Source organism: Narcine bancroftii, chromosome 4 (assembly GCF_036971445.1).
Source record: "Narcine bancroftii isolate sNarBan1 chromosome 4, sNarBan1.hap1, whole genome shotgun sequence".
Taxonomy (NCBI): Eukaryota; Metazoa; Chordata; class Chondrichthyes; order Torpediniformes; family Narcinidae; genus Narcine; species Narcine bancroftii.
Genome location: NC_091472.1, coordinates 14,777,851 through 14,794,305, shown reverse-complemented (window position 1 = coordinate 14,794,305; position 16,455 = coordinate 14,777,851). Strand labels below are relative to the sequence as shown.

The following is a 16,455-nucleotide window of genomic DNA, read 5'->3' as shown; positions in this document are numbered from 1 at the left end:
CAAAGAAATCATTCAAAATTTCCCCCATTTCCTCTGACTTCTCACTTAGCCTACCCTCGCTATCTACAAGGGGTCCAATTTTATCCCTCACTAATCTTTTTCTTTTAATGTACCTAAAGAAACCCTTTGGATTTATTTTTATTCTGTCTGCCAAAGCCTCTTCATGCCTTTTTTTGGCCTTTCTAATTTCTTTCTTAAGATTCCTTCTACACTCCTTGTAGTCCTCCTTCAAATTATCAGCTCCCTGCTCTTTATACCTCTTGTACACCTCCCTTTTTCTCCTAACCAAATTTCCAATATTCCTCGAAAACCAAGCCTTCCTATGACTTCCAGCCTTTCCTTTGATCCTCTGGGGCATATCTACTCTGTACCCTCAAAATTTAATTTTTGAATATCCTCCATTTTTCATTTACATCTTACCTCAAAATATCCTGTCCCACTCAATGCTCCCCAAATCCCTTCTTATTCCTTCAAAATTTGCTCTTCTCCAATCCAGATCCTCAACTTTAGGCCTCTCCTTGTTCTTCCCTAAAACTACCCTAAAACTAACAGAATTATGATCACTAGACCCAATTGGTTCTCCAACATTAATGTCCGCTACCTGATCTAGCTCGTTCCCTAACAGGAGATCCAGTATTACACCATCCCAAGTCGATTCTTCTACTAACTGATTTAGAAAACAATCCTGAACACATTTAACGAACTCTAGCCCATCCTGCCCTCTAACCGTATGGGTATCCCAATCAATGTGAGGGAAGTTAAAATCTCCCATGATCACTACCTTATGATTCTCACACATATTCGTTATCTCCCTACAAATTTGTTCCTCTAATTTTCTTGGCCCATTTGGTGGTCTGTAATTAGCACCCTCATGCCTCCTCCACCCCTCAATTCCACCCAAACAGCCTCACTGGATGATCCCTCCAGACCATCCTGCCACCTCACGGCAGTAATGTCCTCCTTAACAAGCAGAGCAACTCCTCCCCCTTTTTTTTACCCCCTGATCTATCACATCTAAAACAAATGTATCCTGGAATATTAAGTTGCCAGTCCTGCCCCTCCTGTAGCCAGGTCTCACTAATTGCCACAATATCATGACCCCAAGTATCTGTCCATGCTCTAAGCTCATCTACACGCAAACTGATTTCCACCACTCAGTCACTTCAGTGTCTTGGTGAAGAAGCGTGCCCCTTTGTGAATTTTCCAAATGATAACCTCTTCTTCCAGGTCACCACAGAGTTCCTCTTGTTTCCCTTATTTCAGGAGAATATTTAGTCAACCATTTCTTCTTGTGAGGACTACAAGAATTTTCAACAGGCTGAACTCAGAACTCACAACTCATCTTCACCACCTGCTCTGACTCTCTCTCTCTTTCCCTCCCTCCCTCCCTCCCTCCCTCCCTCCCTCCCTCCCTCCCTCCCTCCCTCCCTCCCTCCCTCCCTCCCTCCCTCCCTCCCTCCCTCCCTCCCTCCCTCCCTCCCTCCCTCTCTCTCTCTCTCAGAGAAGAATCCTGTTTTCTTTCCTAACTCTCCTTGTAAAAAACAAACCTAATCCTTGTACAGCCTCTGCCTGTACATTTTTCCCATTCGCACCTACTTCTGAAGTTCCTTCCAAGGCAATTCCATTGTCTCTGCAAAATCACGGAGCCTGAACGTCTGGCTTCTGCAAAGTTACGGAGCCTGAATGTCTGGCTTCAGCAAAGCTCTTGCATTTTAAAGTGTAAGTATCTGTTTGTGAAGTGACCTACACTAAACCCCCCCCCCCCCCCCCACAATCTACCCCTTTTAAAAATATATTGTTTATAATATACCCCATAACAAGGGGAAAAAAATGATTAGGAGCGAAATTAATATTAAGAACTAGAGACAAGGTATGGAAAATACTTTCCCAATAATTGGAAAGCAAGGAACATGACTAAAACATACAAAATAATGTACCTTCTTTAGTCTTACATCTATCGCACTTTGATGAGAAATTAGAATAAAATTTAGCCAATTGAACTTGATGTATAAATTGCAATAATGAATGTTGGGCACATAAAGAAGATGAATCAACCAATTTATATTCTTTCTGGTGGGCTGCAGGATGATGCAGAAGATACTTCAAACGATGATGCAGCGAGTCAGCCTGCCAAGCGCCGACGCATGGGTTCTGGAGACAGCTCAAAGAGCAGCGACACCACTCAAGACTTCAGGTACAACATTATTCAGAAAGTAAAATTCCCACATCTTTTCCTTGCCTCTCTGGATATGGCCCAATAGTTTATCTCTTATTACCTCTCTGGACTTCCTTTGAATTCAGAGGCATTTTCCTTCAGGATTCCAACATTTCTGCACACAGGAGTTCGGGCCTTTTCAAAATTCCATTGAGTGCCATGTGCACAAAATACATAAAAGCTTTCCTTTGTTTGCCACACAGAGAAGCACTGCTATCATCATTGCCACCAAGATGAGGAAAAGAAAGCGAAAGATAATCCCTTCAGAGACATCAAGTGTCTGTGGGTCCCACCACCTGCTCTGATTCTGCTGCCTCCCGCGTCCCTGTATCTTCTGTAGCTGCAAGGTCCAGTCCAAGCTTGGATACGAGTTTCCCTCAGCCCCTGGTTCCAAACCCCTGATTGGGAAGCTATCAGTGCCCGAGACCCTCCCGAACCCTGCTCATCATCAGCACCCTCTCAAATCATGGTCCCAATGGTTTCCTGAAGCAGCCCAGTAGCCTACGGCCTGGTGTGAGTCCTTCAGCCATCAAGCCCCATGCCGATCCTCTGCTGTGGTTTCCAAACCATTGGTCCTCTCCCAGGCTTCTCCAGGGGAGGGCGACAGTGTTCATCCATTCTGGTATCCTCTGCTGGTCTTCTGATTCCTTGGAAACCCTGGAAATATGGGCTGTCAAATATGGATGCCTCTATCTTGGATGTCGACCTCAGTAGAGCTTTGATGTGCAAATTGCCATCAGCCCCATTCTACAGGCAGTTTAAGTCTGAACGGGGGGATGGCCAGGCAGTAGACCCTGTGGAGGAGAATTGAAAGACTGTGTCTCCATTCCTTCCAGGTCCATAACCAGCTGCACCTTTATACCTTTGCACCATCTCTAATTTTAATCAGTTTACTGGTAGCATTTACATTTTCACAAGCCAAATACTAAGTGTTGAAATGAGTCCTGTTATGAGCCCAGAGGACCCCAAAACCCAGCAGCAATAGAAATTCACCAAGACAAATAGTTACTTAAACAAAAGTTCTTTTAATTATCTTTAAACATGAAAACAGGATCAAGCTTTAACTTATTAATAACCTAACTCAACCCCCTTCTAATCTAATTCTAAGTGCACGTGTCTGTAATGTGTATATAAATTCAGAAAAGTTATTTGATTCACAGTCCAATCTCACTTCTCACTCCTCCAAGTTCACTGGTTGCAGGCAGTTTTTATACTGTGCACAGAATTTAACCTTTATGAATCTTCACCAGGCTTTGGTGCTTTGTTACCGCTCAGGAAGGTTCTTGTCAGTTTTCAGAAAGAGGTTTGTTGCTTGTTGGGCAACCACAACTGATTCCTTTCTGATCGGCCACTTCAGTGTCTTGCCGAAGAAACTTGCCCCACCAGGGTTTTCCAGTTGATCTCCTCTTTCTTTCAAGTCACCACAGAGTTCCTTTTCTTTTTCCCTTATTTCAAGTGAAACATGACACAGCCAGCCATCTCCTTTTGTATGGACCACAAGAGGAGGCTGAACTGAGAACTCGCAACCAGTCTTCAAAATGGTGTTTTTCCACAAGCTTGCCAGCTTGTCCTATTCCAGTCCCTGCTACTGTAGAACTGAATTTCTCTCGCTCTCTCGCTCTCTCGCTCTCTCGCTCTCTCGCTCTCTCGCTCTCTCGCTCTCTCGCTCTCTCGCTCTCTCGCTCTCTCGCTCTCTCGCTCTCTCGCTCTCTCGCTCTCTCGCTCTCTCGCTCTCTCGCTCTCTCGCTCTCTCGCTCTCTCGCTCTCTCGCTCTCAGAGAAAACCACATGACCCTCTTAGAACAGGCAACTGCACAGACAGACTGCAGCACTGAACTCAATCTGAGTCCATTCATCTGTTGCTTTCCAAAAACAATAATCCATTTCTCCACAGCATGTCCAATTAACACCTACTCGTGAAATCCTTATAGGCATTAAAAAATATATTTTACTTAAAATTTGAAATCGAATAACATTGATACAAACATCACATGTTTATCAAACGCCCCCCAAACCTCCCTCAACTACCCCACTAACACCTGCTGTCCTCCCCTACTCACCTACAAAATCTTTCAATAAAAACAAACGTGATCATCTTTTTAGCTGTGGAAGCAGAGATATCCACCGAAGCGGACCGAGAGATCAAATTTTAATACCAAAATATTTAAATATGGGCTCCACCCTTTTACAAAAAAAGGTATTTATCTCTCAAATTATACGTTATCTTTTTTAAAGGAATACAAGATTTGATTTAAATGTGCCATCTTTAAAATATTTAGTTGGAAAAATTAGGTCATAGTTTAAAATTATCTTGGCAATCTCCTTCAGAATTATTACTTACTAAGGAAGATTCGAGTAAATTTATTTCTGAGCTGTATAAGTTATTACAAAATAAAATGCCTAAATCGAAGGTGAAATGGGAATTGGATTTGAATAGAAAGATAGATGAAAGTGTTTGGAGGAACTTGTGTAAAGACAGTATGACTAAGGTCATAAATGTGCGATATAGGTTGGTACAATGTCATTTTGTACATCAATTGTATTTAACTCCTCAGAAATTTTTTTAAAAATTGAACTTAGTTCTTCAGATTTGTGTTTCAGATGTGGTCAGGAATTAGGTACTTTTTTTTCATTCGACTTGGACTTTTTTTAAGGTTAATAATTTTTGGTTACAAATCAAATTGTTTTTAGAGCAGATATTAAAAATGAATTTACCATTTGATCCATTGTTATTTTTATTGGGGATATTAAGTCAATTGCCTTAGGGTTGAGATTGACTATGTATCAAATTGTATTTTTACGTTTGGCTTTGGCTGTTTCTAAAAAATGTTCTATTACATGGAAATCTGACTTGGTTTTAAGTATGAAAAGATGGCACATTAAAATTAAATCTTATAAGCATTCTTCAAAGTTTGTGCAAAGGCACCCGGAGCCTGGACTGTCTGACTTGAGCAGAGCTCTGGCATTTTAAATGAGGTCTGTTTTGAAGTGTTTGTATCTGTATGTGACCTACACTAAAAAAATATCTGCCACAATTTGTCTCCTTTAAAACATAAACAATGTAAAATATAACATAATCTGTCACAGTCACCTTTCTGACTACCTCTGTTTTCATGTTTGATGCTCTTTAAAATCTTTCACTTTTGGCTGTTTGCCCTGACATTTCTTTTTGACTTGGTATCAAATATTGATCTCATGTAACCCCTTACAACTCTGAAGTTGCTATGTAAATGCATTTGTTGTTGCTGAAATATTGTTCGAGAATCATATCATTTTGCATATTTATGCCATGCACAGGACTTATTGGGATATTTGCAGTGTAAACTGTAAAATTCAGTTGTACCAGAACTTTTAAATTAATGTTTCTTCTCAGCTCAACCTATTTTCCAGCAGAGATGTTGACGGAGTATAAATGGCCAGGTGATGATGCAGGGGAGTACTACATGCTTCAGGAACAAGTTAGTGAATACTTGGGCGTGACTTCATTCAAGCGTAAATATCCAGGTAGGCTTTCCTGAACTGCAAATATTCTTTTGGACTGCAATTAAATTTAAATGCAATGAATAACTGAATAAAAATCTGAATATTCATGTATGCCATTAGTAGACCATTCAATCCAAATCTGTAATGGTCACAATTTTACAGAGGAAATGTTGGCATTTTCTCACTGACAGCAGCTTTAGGTTTCTGATCAAGCACAGATAACACTGGAAAACAATTTTTTTTTCCCCCAAAGGTTTGCTTCCTGAAAAAAAAATGATAGATAACTTCCAAGCTGAACACAAAGAAAATTTCAGATTTTCTGTATCACGTCAGAAGTTGGAGAAACATGAAATTTACTTTTATTGAATATAACATGTTTAATTACATAATAATCCTGAACCAAGTTCTTAGGTTAACCGTACATGCTGCACAACAACTGTGAGGAGCCAGGGTTTGTATTGGTCACAATTTTACAACTGAAGTAGAGCTCGTAGACTTTCTTAATGAGTACAGTCATGCTGTGTTTTTGAGCCTTGAGCTTAAATTCACCACTGGTCCAGGGTGATAACATGGAAATCCCTGCCTTTCCATGAGGCCTCAAGACAGCACTCTGGTTGGATTGCTCTTGGTAACTTTGGAGTTGATTCAATAGTCACCAGCGAGCTCACTTCATACTGGAAGTTCTGACCTGATGGCATGCACCATGATACAGAATGTATTGTATCTGTTGTGGCATTGACTAGACGTTTCTGCTGTATTGAATCTTCCTAAAGACAATAAATGCTATTGTTAAGTACACTCACTATGCTATTGCCTAAATAACATGTGCTCTATCTATTATCAATGTAATGCACAACATCTGTACATGTGAGCTGCTTTTATAGCCTGTCTGCATCTAACCAGGTCTAAGACAACATTTGTATAGCACCTACAGTGAGTGCATATCCAGGCATGCTTGAAGTGAACAAAACAGGTTGCTTTGTGGGTAATATACTAGTAGACTTAAAATATGACTGGAAATCCAAAAATAGGTTAAAGCTTAAATTAAAAAGTACGTGATAGGAAAGTTTTAAGGTGAATTTCTTGATCAGCTGTCCAAAATCCATAAAGTACACCCAAAAGACAAAATACATCCAAAAGAGAAAAGAGGGTGAGCAAATTTAAGTTTTTGGGGGTAATTTTCTCGGAGGATTTTTCCTAGACCCAACATACCATTTGCATTATGAAGAAGGCACGTCAATGCCTCTAGTTCCTCAGGGGTTTGCAGAGATTTGGTATGGCATCAGAAACCCTGGCAAATTTCAACAGAGGTAGGGTGGGAAGTGTGCTGACTGGCTGCATCACGGTCTGGTATGGGAACACCAATACCCCTGAGCTTAAAGCCCTCCAAAGGTAGTGGACACAGCTCAGGACATCACAGGCAAAGCCCTCCCCATTGACAGGGAGCGCTGCCCTCGGAGAACAGCAGCAATCATCAAAGACCCACAGCACCCAATGCACCCTCTGTTCTCGCTTCTGCTATCAGGAAAGAGGTGTAGGTGCCACAAGACTCACACCACCAGGTTCAGGAACAGCTGCTATCCTCCGCCATCAGACTCCTCAACAATAAACTCAGTCAGGGACTCCTTTAACATGTCTTACTTGTCCACATTATTGATTTTCTTTTTGTTCTCTCTACAGTATTGCACAATCAGTTTGTTTTTATTATCTGGTGATAGTTATTGGTTTGTTTACATGTTTACACTGTGTACAGTTTATTTTTTGCACAAGCAAAATGGTGTGCCCGCAGGAAAAAGGAATCTCAGGGTTACATGTCATGTCTATACTCGGACACTAATCGGACAGTGTTCAGGAAACAAAATCTTGTATTGTCCAGTTTAAGTTTTGAACTCGCAAGTTATGGTGTTTCTGATTGCCTCCCTTCTGCAGGTACATCACTGTTAATTGTAATGGAGTGGACCAATTGCAGGGCTTAAAGTATATATTTTATTTACATTTTTCGTGTTTTTTTTAATTAGAATTTAGAGTCCACCGTGATTTAATTTGGTTTTGAATTTTGGAGACATTTGACGTGCTTGACAGCTTGGTCAGCCCTGATAACCTCAAGACCATGGAGGAACTCAGCAGGTCGAATCAGAGGGAGAAAAAGAATGGTTGGCTTTTTAAGCCAAACGACCAAGAAATATTGACCATTCTTTTTCTCCCTCTGATTCGACCTGCTGAGTTCCACCAGCAGATGGTGTTTAACATGGTGTTCCAGCATCTGCAGTCTCCTTGTTTTTTTTCCCCAACATTTTTTTTTGAAGGAGAGGATCAAGGTTTCCTGAATTGCAGTTATGCTTCTCTTCAAAAGTAACCTTTTATATTTAAAATAGTTCATTAATTGGATTTGTGTAGCCAGGATCAATGGTGCTGGTAGTTTTTGCTTTTATCCTGATCCAATGCCATATTAAAACAACATGCATATCTCAATGGTATTATCAGAACTTGACACAGACATGTAGATAGACATAGGCATACAGCACGGTAACAGGCCATTTCACCCATAAGCCTGTGTCGCCCAATTGTACCCAATTAACCTACAACCCCCGGTACGTTTTAAATGTGGGAGGAAACCGGAGCCCCATGTAAACATGGGGAGAACGTACAAACTCCTTACAGACAGTGCAGGATTCAAACCTCAGTCCTGATTGCTTGTGCTGTGTAACAGCATTGCACTAACCATTGAACTAAGCCACCCCTGATTATATTTGGTTCTCTCAAGACTTTCTTGGCATTGATTCAAATACATCCTCCTTGATAAGCAGCACATTGTCTATGATATTTTCAATCCCTGAATTAAAGTTCAATAGGCTCAAATGTTTTAATTTAGCCAAGACTCAATGGATTGATGACATTTATAGCCCCAAACCCCTGTTGGGCATGGAGCCCTAATATTAAAACTTTGTGGTCTTTCAGAAATGAGAAATCTCAAACAGAATACTGCAGGTTTGGATCAAAAACAACCCACTCTTGATCTGTCAACCAGTGTGGAGTTGTTGATTATCTATTGCTAATAGTTTGAAATATTCTCTGATCTATATGCAATGAAAATGCCTCTGCCAAACATAAATGTGATTACTGCCTTGTCAAAGGGTACAAGGCCCTGATTATTGTTTAGTTATGGTTTTGCCCTGATCTTGGCTTAATCTGTTTAGGGTATATGCATTTGTTAGAAGATTTATTTGCTCAACAATCACAGTAACTTTTAAATATTGATGAAACGTGACTTCCTAAAATAAGTGGCCCATGTCCTTTGACAGACCTGGAACGGCGTGATTTATCGCATAAAGAGAAGCTTTATCTAAGAGAGATGAATGTTATCACAGAAACGCAGTGCACCTTGGGTAAGTTTCAGTTTGTGTGGATGGAATTCCAATTGCATGTTATCAAAAACAATCACACCGTTTATTTCTTGGATTTGAATGCCAGTGGCAAGGCCAGCATGTGTGGTGCATCCTTCATTACTCTTTGAATTTGTGCAGCTTGTTTGACCACTTCCAAACTCCAGTCATGTTGGGGGGGGGGGAATTTGCTTTCATTAATGTTGATTTAAGAATATGTATTGACCAAAACACCGGAGTGTTCTTATTCTTTGAAATAGTGCTGTGGGATATTTTATGATCACTCGATAGCTTTGGATTAATAACTCATTTGAAAGATAGTTCCAGCAGATACTGCATGAAAATGTTGGCCTAGATTTTATTTTGGTGCTGGGGAAAGACTTGAACAAACACTGTTCTGATTCTGGGCCAAACCTTTGAGCCACATCAGGCAATTATGATAACACTTTATCATCAACAAAAATATTTTTCATTATTTAGAAATTCCATGCTAGAAGTTCAAGTACCTCAGCAGTAGCCCACAGTTGGCAGAATATGTGGAAAATAGTTTAAAAACATCTGAGCTGCTGGAGAAAAAAAAGGACCTCTGTTGGAATTTTAACCAACGTAGACCATTGTGATCAATGCCTTAACTCTTTATGGAAAATAAAGCTCATTTCCATTTCGCCTGATTTCTCTATTGGAAAACTTGTATGATTTTTTTTTAAACCCTGCTTGGTTTTGCTTGCAGTGGACTTTGATAGGGCTGCATTAGCAGAAGAGCAGTTGATTTTCAGTTTCCCTGCAAATGATTGGATTACAGAGCCTGACATTTCCATTATCGGGGTAGATGATCAGTTTGCACCAAAGATAAACTACAGTGGCGTAGGAGAAACATTGATGGTGGAAGTTTGAGCTGCTGGAGAACTCAGCAGGTCAGGCAACACCCATGGGCAGAAATGGTCAGTTAGTGCTTTGGGTTGAGACCGTTTATCGAGAGTTGAATTAAAATGGGAAGACCTTAAGAATTTGCTTGTCACGTCAGTGTGAAATGACGAGTCCTGTCTCTCATCACAGTTCGATTTCAGGACATATCCTCACACTTTATTCAAACTAGCTGTAATATTTACCATAGGAGCAGTTGGTCATCCAGCCCATCGAGTCTCCTCTGCCATTCAATGAGCTCATGGCTGATCTGATGATAGGCTCATCTCCACCTATCTGCCTTTTCTCCATATCCTTTAATTCCCCTACTATGTAAAAATCTATCCAACCCTACCAGACATTTTGATTGCTTTTATTTAATAATATATTATAATTTGTGTTAGTCAGACAAGACAACATAGTCAGATGGCAGATCTTTTCAGTGATTTATTACATGATATCAACTATTTTTCCTTTATGGTGAATGCTTGGGGCAGACAGTGAAGCCTTCTCCAGTTTGTCTTCTTTTCCCCAATGAATGTGGTAAAAAGGAATCAACCAACGTTTGAGAACGAGTTCTTAACCTCAACAGAAATCTCACAGGCCATACATGGGTCGGAAAACAGAAATGTGAAGAGACTGCTTTCACTTGTGGAAGAATCTGAAAATAGTGGCCATAAATAAGATAGTTGTTAATAAATTCAGAAGGGAGGTAAGAAAAAAAAAAACTTTTACTTGGGGAGTGCTGACATTGTGGAATTTGCTACCACAGAGAACAGTTGATAAATAGCTTGGCTTTTTACAAAAGGAAACAAGATAAGTAGATCAGTGAAAAATTAAATGTGTTGAGATAGAATAAGTTGAATTGAATCGCACTGACCAGGCTGAATGACCTCTGCATTATAAATGTTCTCATAATTTTATGTACATTTTAAGACCAATGCCAAGATATGGGTAATGTACGTAGATCTATTTTTTTTGTTATCAGACAACGAGAGAAACTTTTTATCAAGAAATGCACACTAGAATCTGTCCATAAATGGAGGAATGTCAAAAATAAAAATGTGACAATGCAACATAAATCGAGCAATTGAGTTTTTATTTACTTTTAAGTTGGTCCTTAAGTAAGTTGGCCCTTTTTAAGTTCGTCACATGGCACAACAGTTAACATAGAAACATAGAAGATAGGAGCAGGAGTAGGTCATTCGGCCCTTCGAGCCTGCTCCACTATTCAACGAGATCATGGCTGATCTTAAAGTTCAGTACCCCGTCCCCGCCTTCTCTCCGTAACCTTTAATACCCTTATACTGAAGAAATAGATCTAATTCCCTCTTAAATATATTTAATGAACCTGCCTCTACTGCCCTCTGTAGCAATGAATTCCACAGATTCACCACCCTCTGGGTCAAGAAATTCCTCCTCATCTCGGTCCTAAATGGTTTGCCTATTATCCTCAAACCATGGCCCCGGGTTCTGGATTTTCCCATCCTTGGAAACATCCCATCTACATCCATTCTGTCCAGTCCTGCCAGAATTTTATATGTCTCTATGAGATCCCCTCTCAATCTTCTAAATTCCAGCGAGTACAATCCCAATTTGCGCAATCTTTCCTCATAAGTCATTCCTGCCATTCCAGGTATCAGCCTGGTGAATCGCCTCTGCACTCCCTCCATTGCAAGAACATCCTTCCTTAGATAAGGTGACCAAAACTGCACACAATACTTCAGGTGGGGTCTCACCAAGGCCCTGTATAGCTGCAGTAAGGTATCCTTGTTCCTAGACTCAAACCCTCTTGATATGAAGGCCAACATAGCATTTGCCTTTTTTAACCGCCTGCTGTACCTGCATGCTCGCCTTCAGAGACTGATGTACAAGTACCCCTAGGTCTCTCTACACTTCCCCGTCTCTTAATCTATTGCCATTCAAATGGTAATCTGCCCTCCGGTTTGTATTACCAAAGTGGATAAAAGGAGAGGTAGTTTTTTTTTTGTTTTAAAGCTGTTTTCACACAAATACATACAGTACCCTTCAAAATATTTGGGACGAAGAGACTTTTTTTTTCCTTTTATTAGCCCCTGTGCTCCACAGTTTTAAATTTGTAATCGAACAATTCACATGTAATTAATGTGCACATTTCAGACTATTCAAGGTTATTTGTGTACATGTATAAATTACAGCACTTTGTAAACAAAGTCCATTCATTTCAGGGCACCATAATGTTTGGGACATTTATCTTCACAGGTATTTGTGAAAACTCAGGTATGTTTAATTGCTTCATGGTGCGGGTATAAGAGAGCTGAGCTTGCTTCTCAGCTTTTGATCACCTTTGGAGTCTGTTGTTGCCACTTTTCAACCTGAGGATCAAAGTTGTACCAATTAAAGTCAAAGAAGCCACTATGAGGCTGAAAAACAAGAGCCAAACAGTAAAAAATATCACCCAAAGCTTAGGATGACCCAAAATCAACAGTTTGGACTATCATTAAGAAAAAAGAGCGTACTGATGAGCTCAGTAATCACAAAGGGACTGGTATTCCAAGGAAGACCTCCACTGCAGATGACAGAAGAATTCTCATCATATGCCCGACGGATCAGAAACATACTTCAGGAGGCAGGTGTGGATATGTCAATGACTTCTGTCTGCAGAAAATTTCGCAGTCCATTCTCACTTCTCATTCCTCCAAGTTTACTGGTTGCAGGCAATTCTTATACTGTGCACAGAATTTAACAGTGATAAAATTCATCAGGCTTTGGTGCTTGAAAGGTAAATGGTTACGGCTCAGGAAAGTTATTTTCAGTTTTCAGAGAGAGATTTGTTGTTCCAGGGCATCCACAACTGATGTACTTCCATCAGCCACTCCAGTGGCTTGCTGACGAAACTTGCCCATTTTGGGTTCTCCAGATGAAAACCTCTTTCTTTCAGGTCCCTACAGAGTTTCTTTTTGTTTCTCTTATTCCAAGGGAAACATTAGACAGCCAGTCCTCTCCTCTTGCATGAACCACAAGGACTTTGACCAGGCTGTCTTACAAATGGGCTTTCCATAAGCTGGCCAGCTTGTCCTGTTGCAGTCCCAGCTGCTTTTGCGGGCAGTGACACTGTACAAGTGATCTGTGTGTGTCTCTCTCTCTCTGCGCTTGCAAAACCATCTGGCCCTCTTAGAACAGCAAGTTCTCTTCCAGACAGAAGCAGCTCTGATATGCTCTTTCATCTGTTGCCTTTTGTAAACAACCATATAACCTGTTTACAGCACAGAAACAGGCCATGTCGGCCCTTCAAGTCCGTACCGGTTCACTTGAACAAATCCACTAGCTCCTCCACAAACTCCTGAGGAAGTAGAGGCTTTCTTCATGATGCCATTGGTGTGTTGGTTCCAGGAAAGATCTTCCGAGATGGTAACTCCCAAGAACCTACATTTGCTCATCCTCTCCACCGCTCTGTTCAGAAATCTGATGGTGGAAGCCTCCGTCAAATGGAGCTCTTCAGCTCTTTTCATTTTTCTTTTGATTGAACTAAATTCTAATGATAACCATTCTTTTAATGACCTAATTTGTTCTTCGAAAAAGGCTTCATCTAAACTTTGTCCTATTTTACCTTCTTTCCTTTGAAATTCTTGGTCTGCTTCCTCCTCTTCTTCTTTGTCTGTATCTATGTCTGTGTCGTCTTCTTCTCTTCTCTGTATCTTTGTATCTTCATCCTTCTCTGGTGAGCTGCTTCTGTATCCTTGCTGGGCCTCCAGCTGCTGTGTGTCTCCTGTTGTTTCTATTCGTGAAGTCTCTTGAGCACTCTTCAAAGGTCTTGCAAAAGCTCTGAGGCCCTGATGTGTCCAACATTGGGCAGAGCTCCAGTATTTGAAATAAGATCTGTTTTAAGTGTTTGTATGTGACCTAATCTAACAAACCTTCTCCAATTTATCTCCCAAAAACATATCTATATACTCTGTCACATCTCTAAATTAAAATAGTCTGTTCATCATATAAAGGATAGTGGAAATCCAGAGCTCTTTCCTCTAAGAAAGCTATGATAATTGGATCATTCTTAAAAATGAATGTCTGAAGTTTTAAGACCTTCATTTGGTCAGCGAGCAAAGGAAATGGCACATGAAGTACAGCTCAGTCAGGGCGAATCAGTCTTGATGAATAGCCTTTGGCTGTCCCTATGTTTAGTTAAATTTACAACAGGAAATTATTTAGGAATACCATTTGCAAAAATAATACATTCTTATTTCAAATGATATTTAAATTGTAGAATCTGGTCATTCAATTATTAGTGAATAATGGGATACCTTTATGAATGAGGGGCTCTTGTGACTAGAAAATGGATGATATATATAAAGCTTTAGAATGCATGCTCTTACCATGTGTGCAATCTCTGATGGTATCACTAACATTTAGTGATCCTGCAGGTTAAATCATAGTCCAAGCCTCATTGCCATGTCTATTCTGCAAACGATTGGCCAGACCTGTGCCCTGCGCTTCGATGTTTCTGTCAAATGCCTTTTCGGCTGTTTCTCGGTGTCCTGTGGTTTCAGAAGTCAGGAATGTGCTGGGCTGTACAATACAATTTGCTGTCACAACACAAGCTGCTGTTCAGAGACATTGAGACCATCATTCATTGATCATTGCAGTCTCTAGTAAATTGGATTAATACTTTAATCATAATATCTATGAACACGAGAGAGAGAGAGATATGGATAGAATAAATTCCTTTTGATTAAAGTAATTGGCATTCTTATGGACGTGCTATTGTTTATCCAGATTTCAAATGGGGGATAAAGCTGTTCTTGAAGATATGGTGTTATGAGCCCAGAGGACTCCAAAACCCAGCAGCAATAGATATTCATCGACAAATGGTTACTTAAACAAAAGTTGCTGTTAATTATCTTTAAACATGAAAACAAAATCACACTTTAACTTATCACTATTAACTTAACTAACCTAACTTAACCCCCTTCTAATTCGAAGCGCGCGTGTATGTAATGTATGTGTAAGTTTAGAAAAGTTATTTGATTTCACAGTCCAATCTCACTTCTCATTCTTCCAAGTTCACTGGTTGCTGGCAATTCTTAGACTGTGCACAGAATGTAACATATATAAAGTTCACCAGGCTTTGGTGGTTGAAAGTTAAATGGTTACTGCTCAGGAAGGTTCTTGTCGGACTTCAGAGAGAGATTTGTTGTTCGCTGGACACCCACAACTGATTTCATTTTTCATCAGCCACTTCAGTGTCTTGCCAAAGAAACTTTCCCCCTCATGGTTCTCCAGATGATAACCTCTTTCTTTCAGATCACCACAGAGTTCCTTTGTGTTTCACTTATTTCAAGTGAAACATTAGACAGCCAGTCCTCTCTTCTTGCATGAACCACAAGGGCTTTGACCAGGCTGAACTCAGCACTCACAACCTGTCTTCCGAATGGGGTTTTCCACAAGCTTTCCAGCTTGTCCTGTTCCAGTCCCAGCTGCTGCTGACTGTAAAACTGCTGAACTGATCTCTGTCTCTGTCAAAGCCTGATTTACTCTCTCTTCTTACAAAACCACATGACCCTCCTAGAACAGCAAGTTCCACTCCAGACAGTCTGCAGCTCCGACAAGTTCCTTTTTGTGAACAACAATCCATTAGTGAAATCTCTTGGGCACTCTCCAAAGCTTTTGCAAAGGCTCTAGGCACAGATAAGTCTAGCATGAGCAAAGCTCCAGTATTTTAAATAAATCTGTTTTAAAGTGTTTGTATGTGGCCTACACTAAAAAAAACCTGCCCCAATTTATCTCCCAAAAACTTATCTAATTACAATACAAACACAACATAATCTGTCACAATGGGAACTTGCTTTGGGGATAATCGGAGATCCAAGTGTTTGGGAATATATCAAGAATTGTGAGAAGAATTAAAGGCATAAATGTTCAAATTTTTAAATGGTGTTGGACCTAGCAGACTGACATGCTGTTCATTTACATAGATATTTGAAATGGTCAAAATCCTTTGTTTTAGGCTTAACTGCTCTGAGAAGTGATGAAGTTATTGATCTGATGATCAAGGAATATCCAACCAAATATGCTGAATATGCAGTGGTTCTGCAGGAAAGAGAGCGGCAGCAGATCACGGACCGATACAAGGAATATTCGGTCAGTACCAGGAACTGACCAACAATTTAATAGACATAACTGTGCTTAATATTTAACGCTTATTGTTTTTTTTAAATTCACTGTTACTGTCTGTAACAGTAACATAAAGATTGTGACCTTTTCCTTGCCTCATGAATGTGTGAAGTTACGGGCCTGACTTTTCCAGAGGGTGGGTCACCACTCAGACTTGCTGCCAAGATTAAGAAATGGCCTGCACTTATCATCTGTGTATCTGTGAAGAGGACGTGTTGGATGAGAGAACCCAGACCCAGTTGGTGAGGCTCTGACTAAATCAGGGCCTCGCACAATGTAATCAGTTCATATGGGTGGTGAGAATGAGCCCTGTCTGACAAAC

General features: G+C 40.3%; 2 protein-coding genes across 7 annotated transcripts in view; one reads left to right on the top strand and one right to left on the bottom strand.

The window, feature by feature from the left end:
• Nucleotides 1-16,455, top strand: part of phf10 (PHD finger protein 10) — a 95,955-nt gene that overhangs the window by 53,534 nt on the left and 25,966 nt on the right. For all 5 annotated transcript variants that reach the window (XR_011355548.1, XR_011355549.1, XM_069930803.1 and 2 more), the window contains exons 2-5: nucleotides 2,085-2,194; nucleotides 5,588-5,718; nucleotides 9,000-9,083; nucleotides 15,967-16,100. Coding sequence is in view for 3 of the 5 variants with exons in the window: in XM_069930803.1 (XP_069786904.1) it covers nucleotides 2,085-2,194; nucleotides 5,588-5,718; nucleotides 9,000-9,083; nucleotides 15,967-16,100 (459 nt within the window). In the remaining 2 variants the exon portion in view is untranslated. The remainder of the gene's footprint in view (nucleotides 1-2,084; nucleotides 2,195-5,587; nucleotides 5,719-8,999; nucleotides 9,084-15,966; nucleotides 16,101-16,455) is intronic.
• The window catches only part of LOC138760342 (endoplasmic reticulum membrane-associated RNA degradation protein-like), a 157,987-nt gene that overhangs the window by 120,509 nt on the left and 21,023 nt on the right, over nucleotides 1-16,455 (bottom strand). The window lies entirely within an intron of this gene.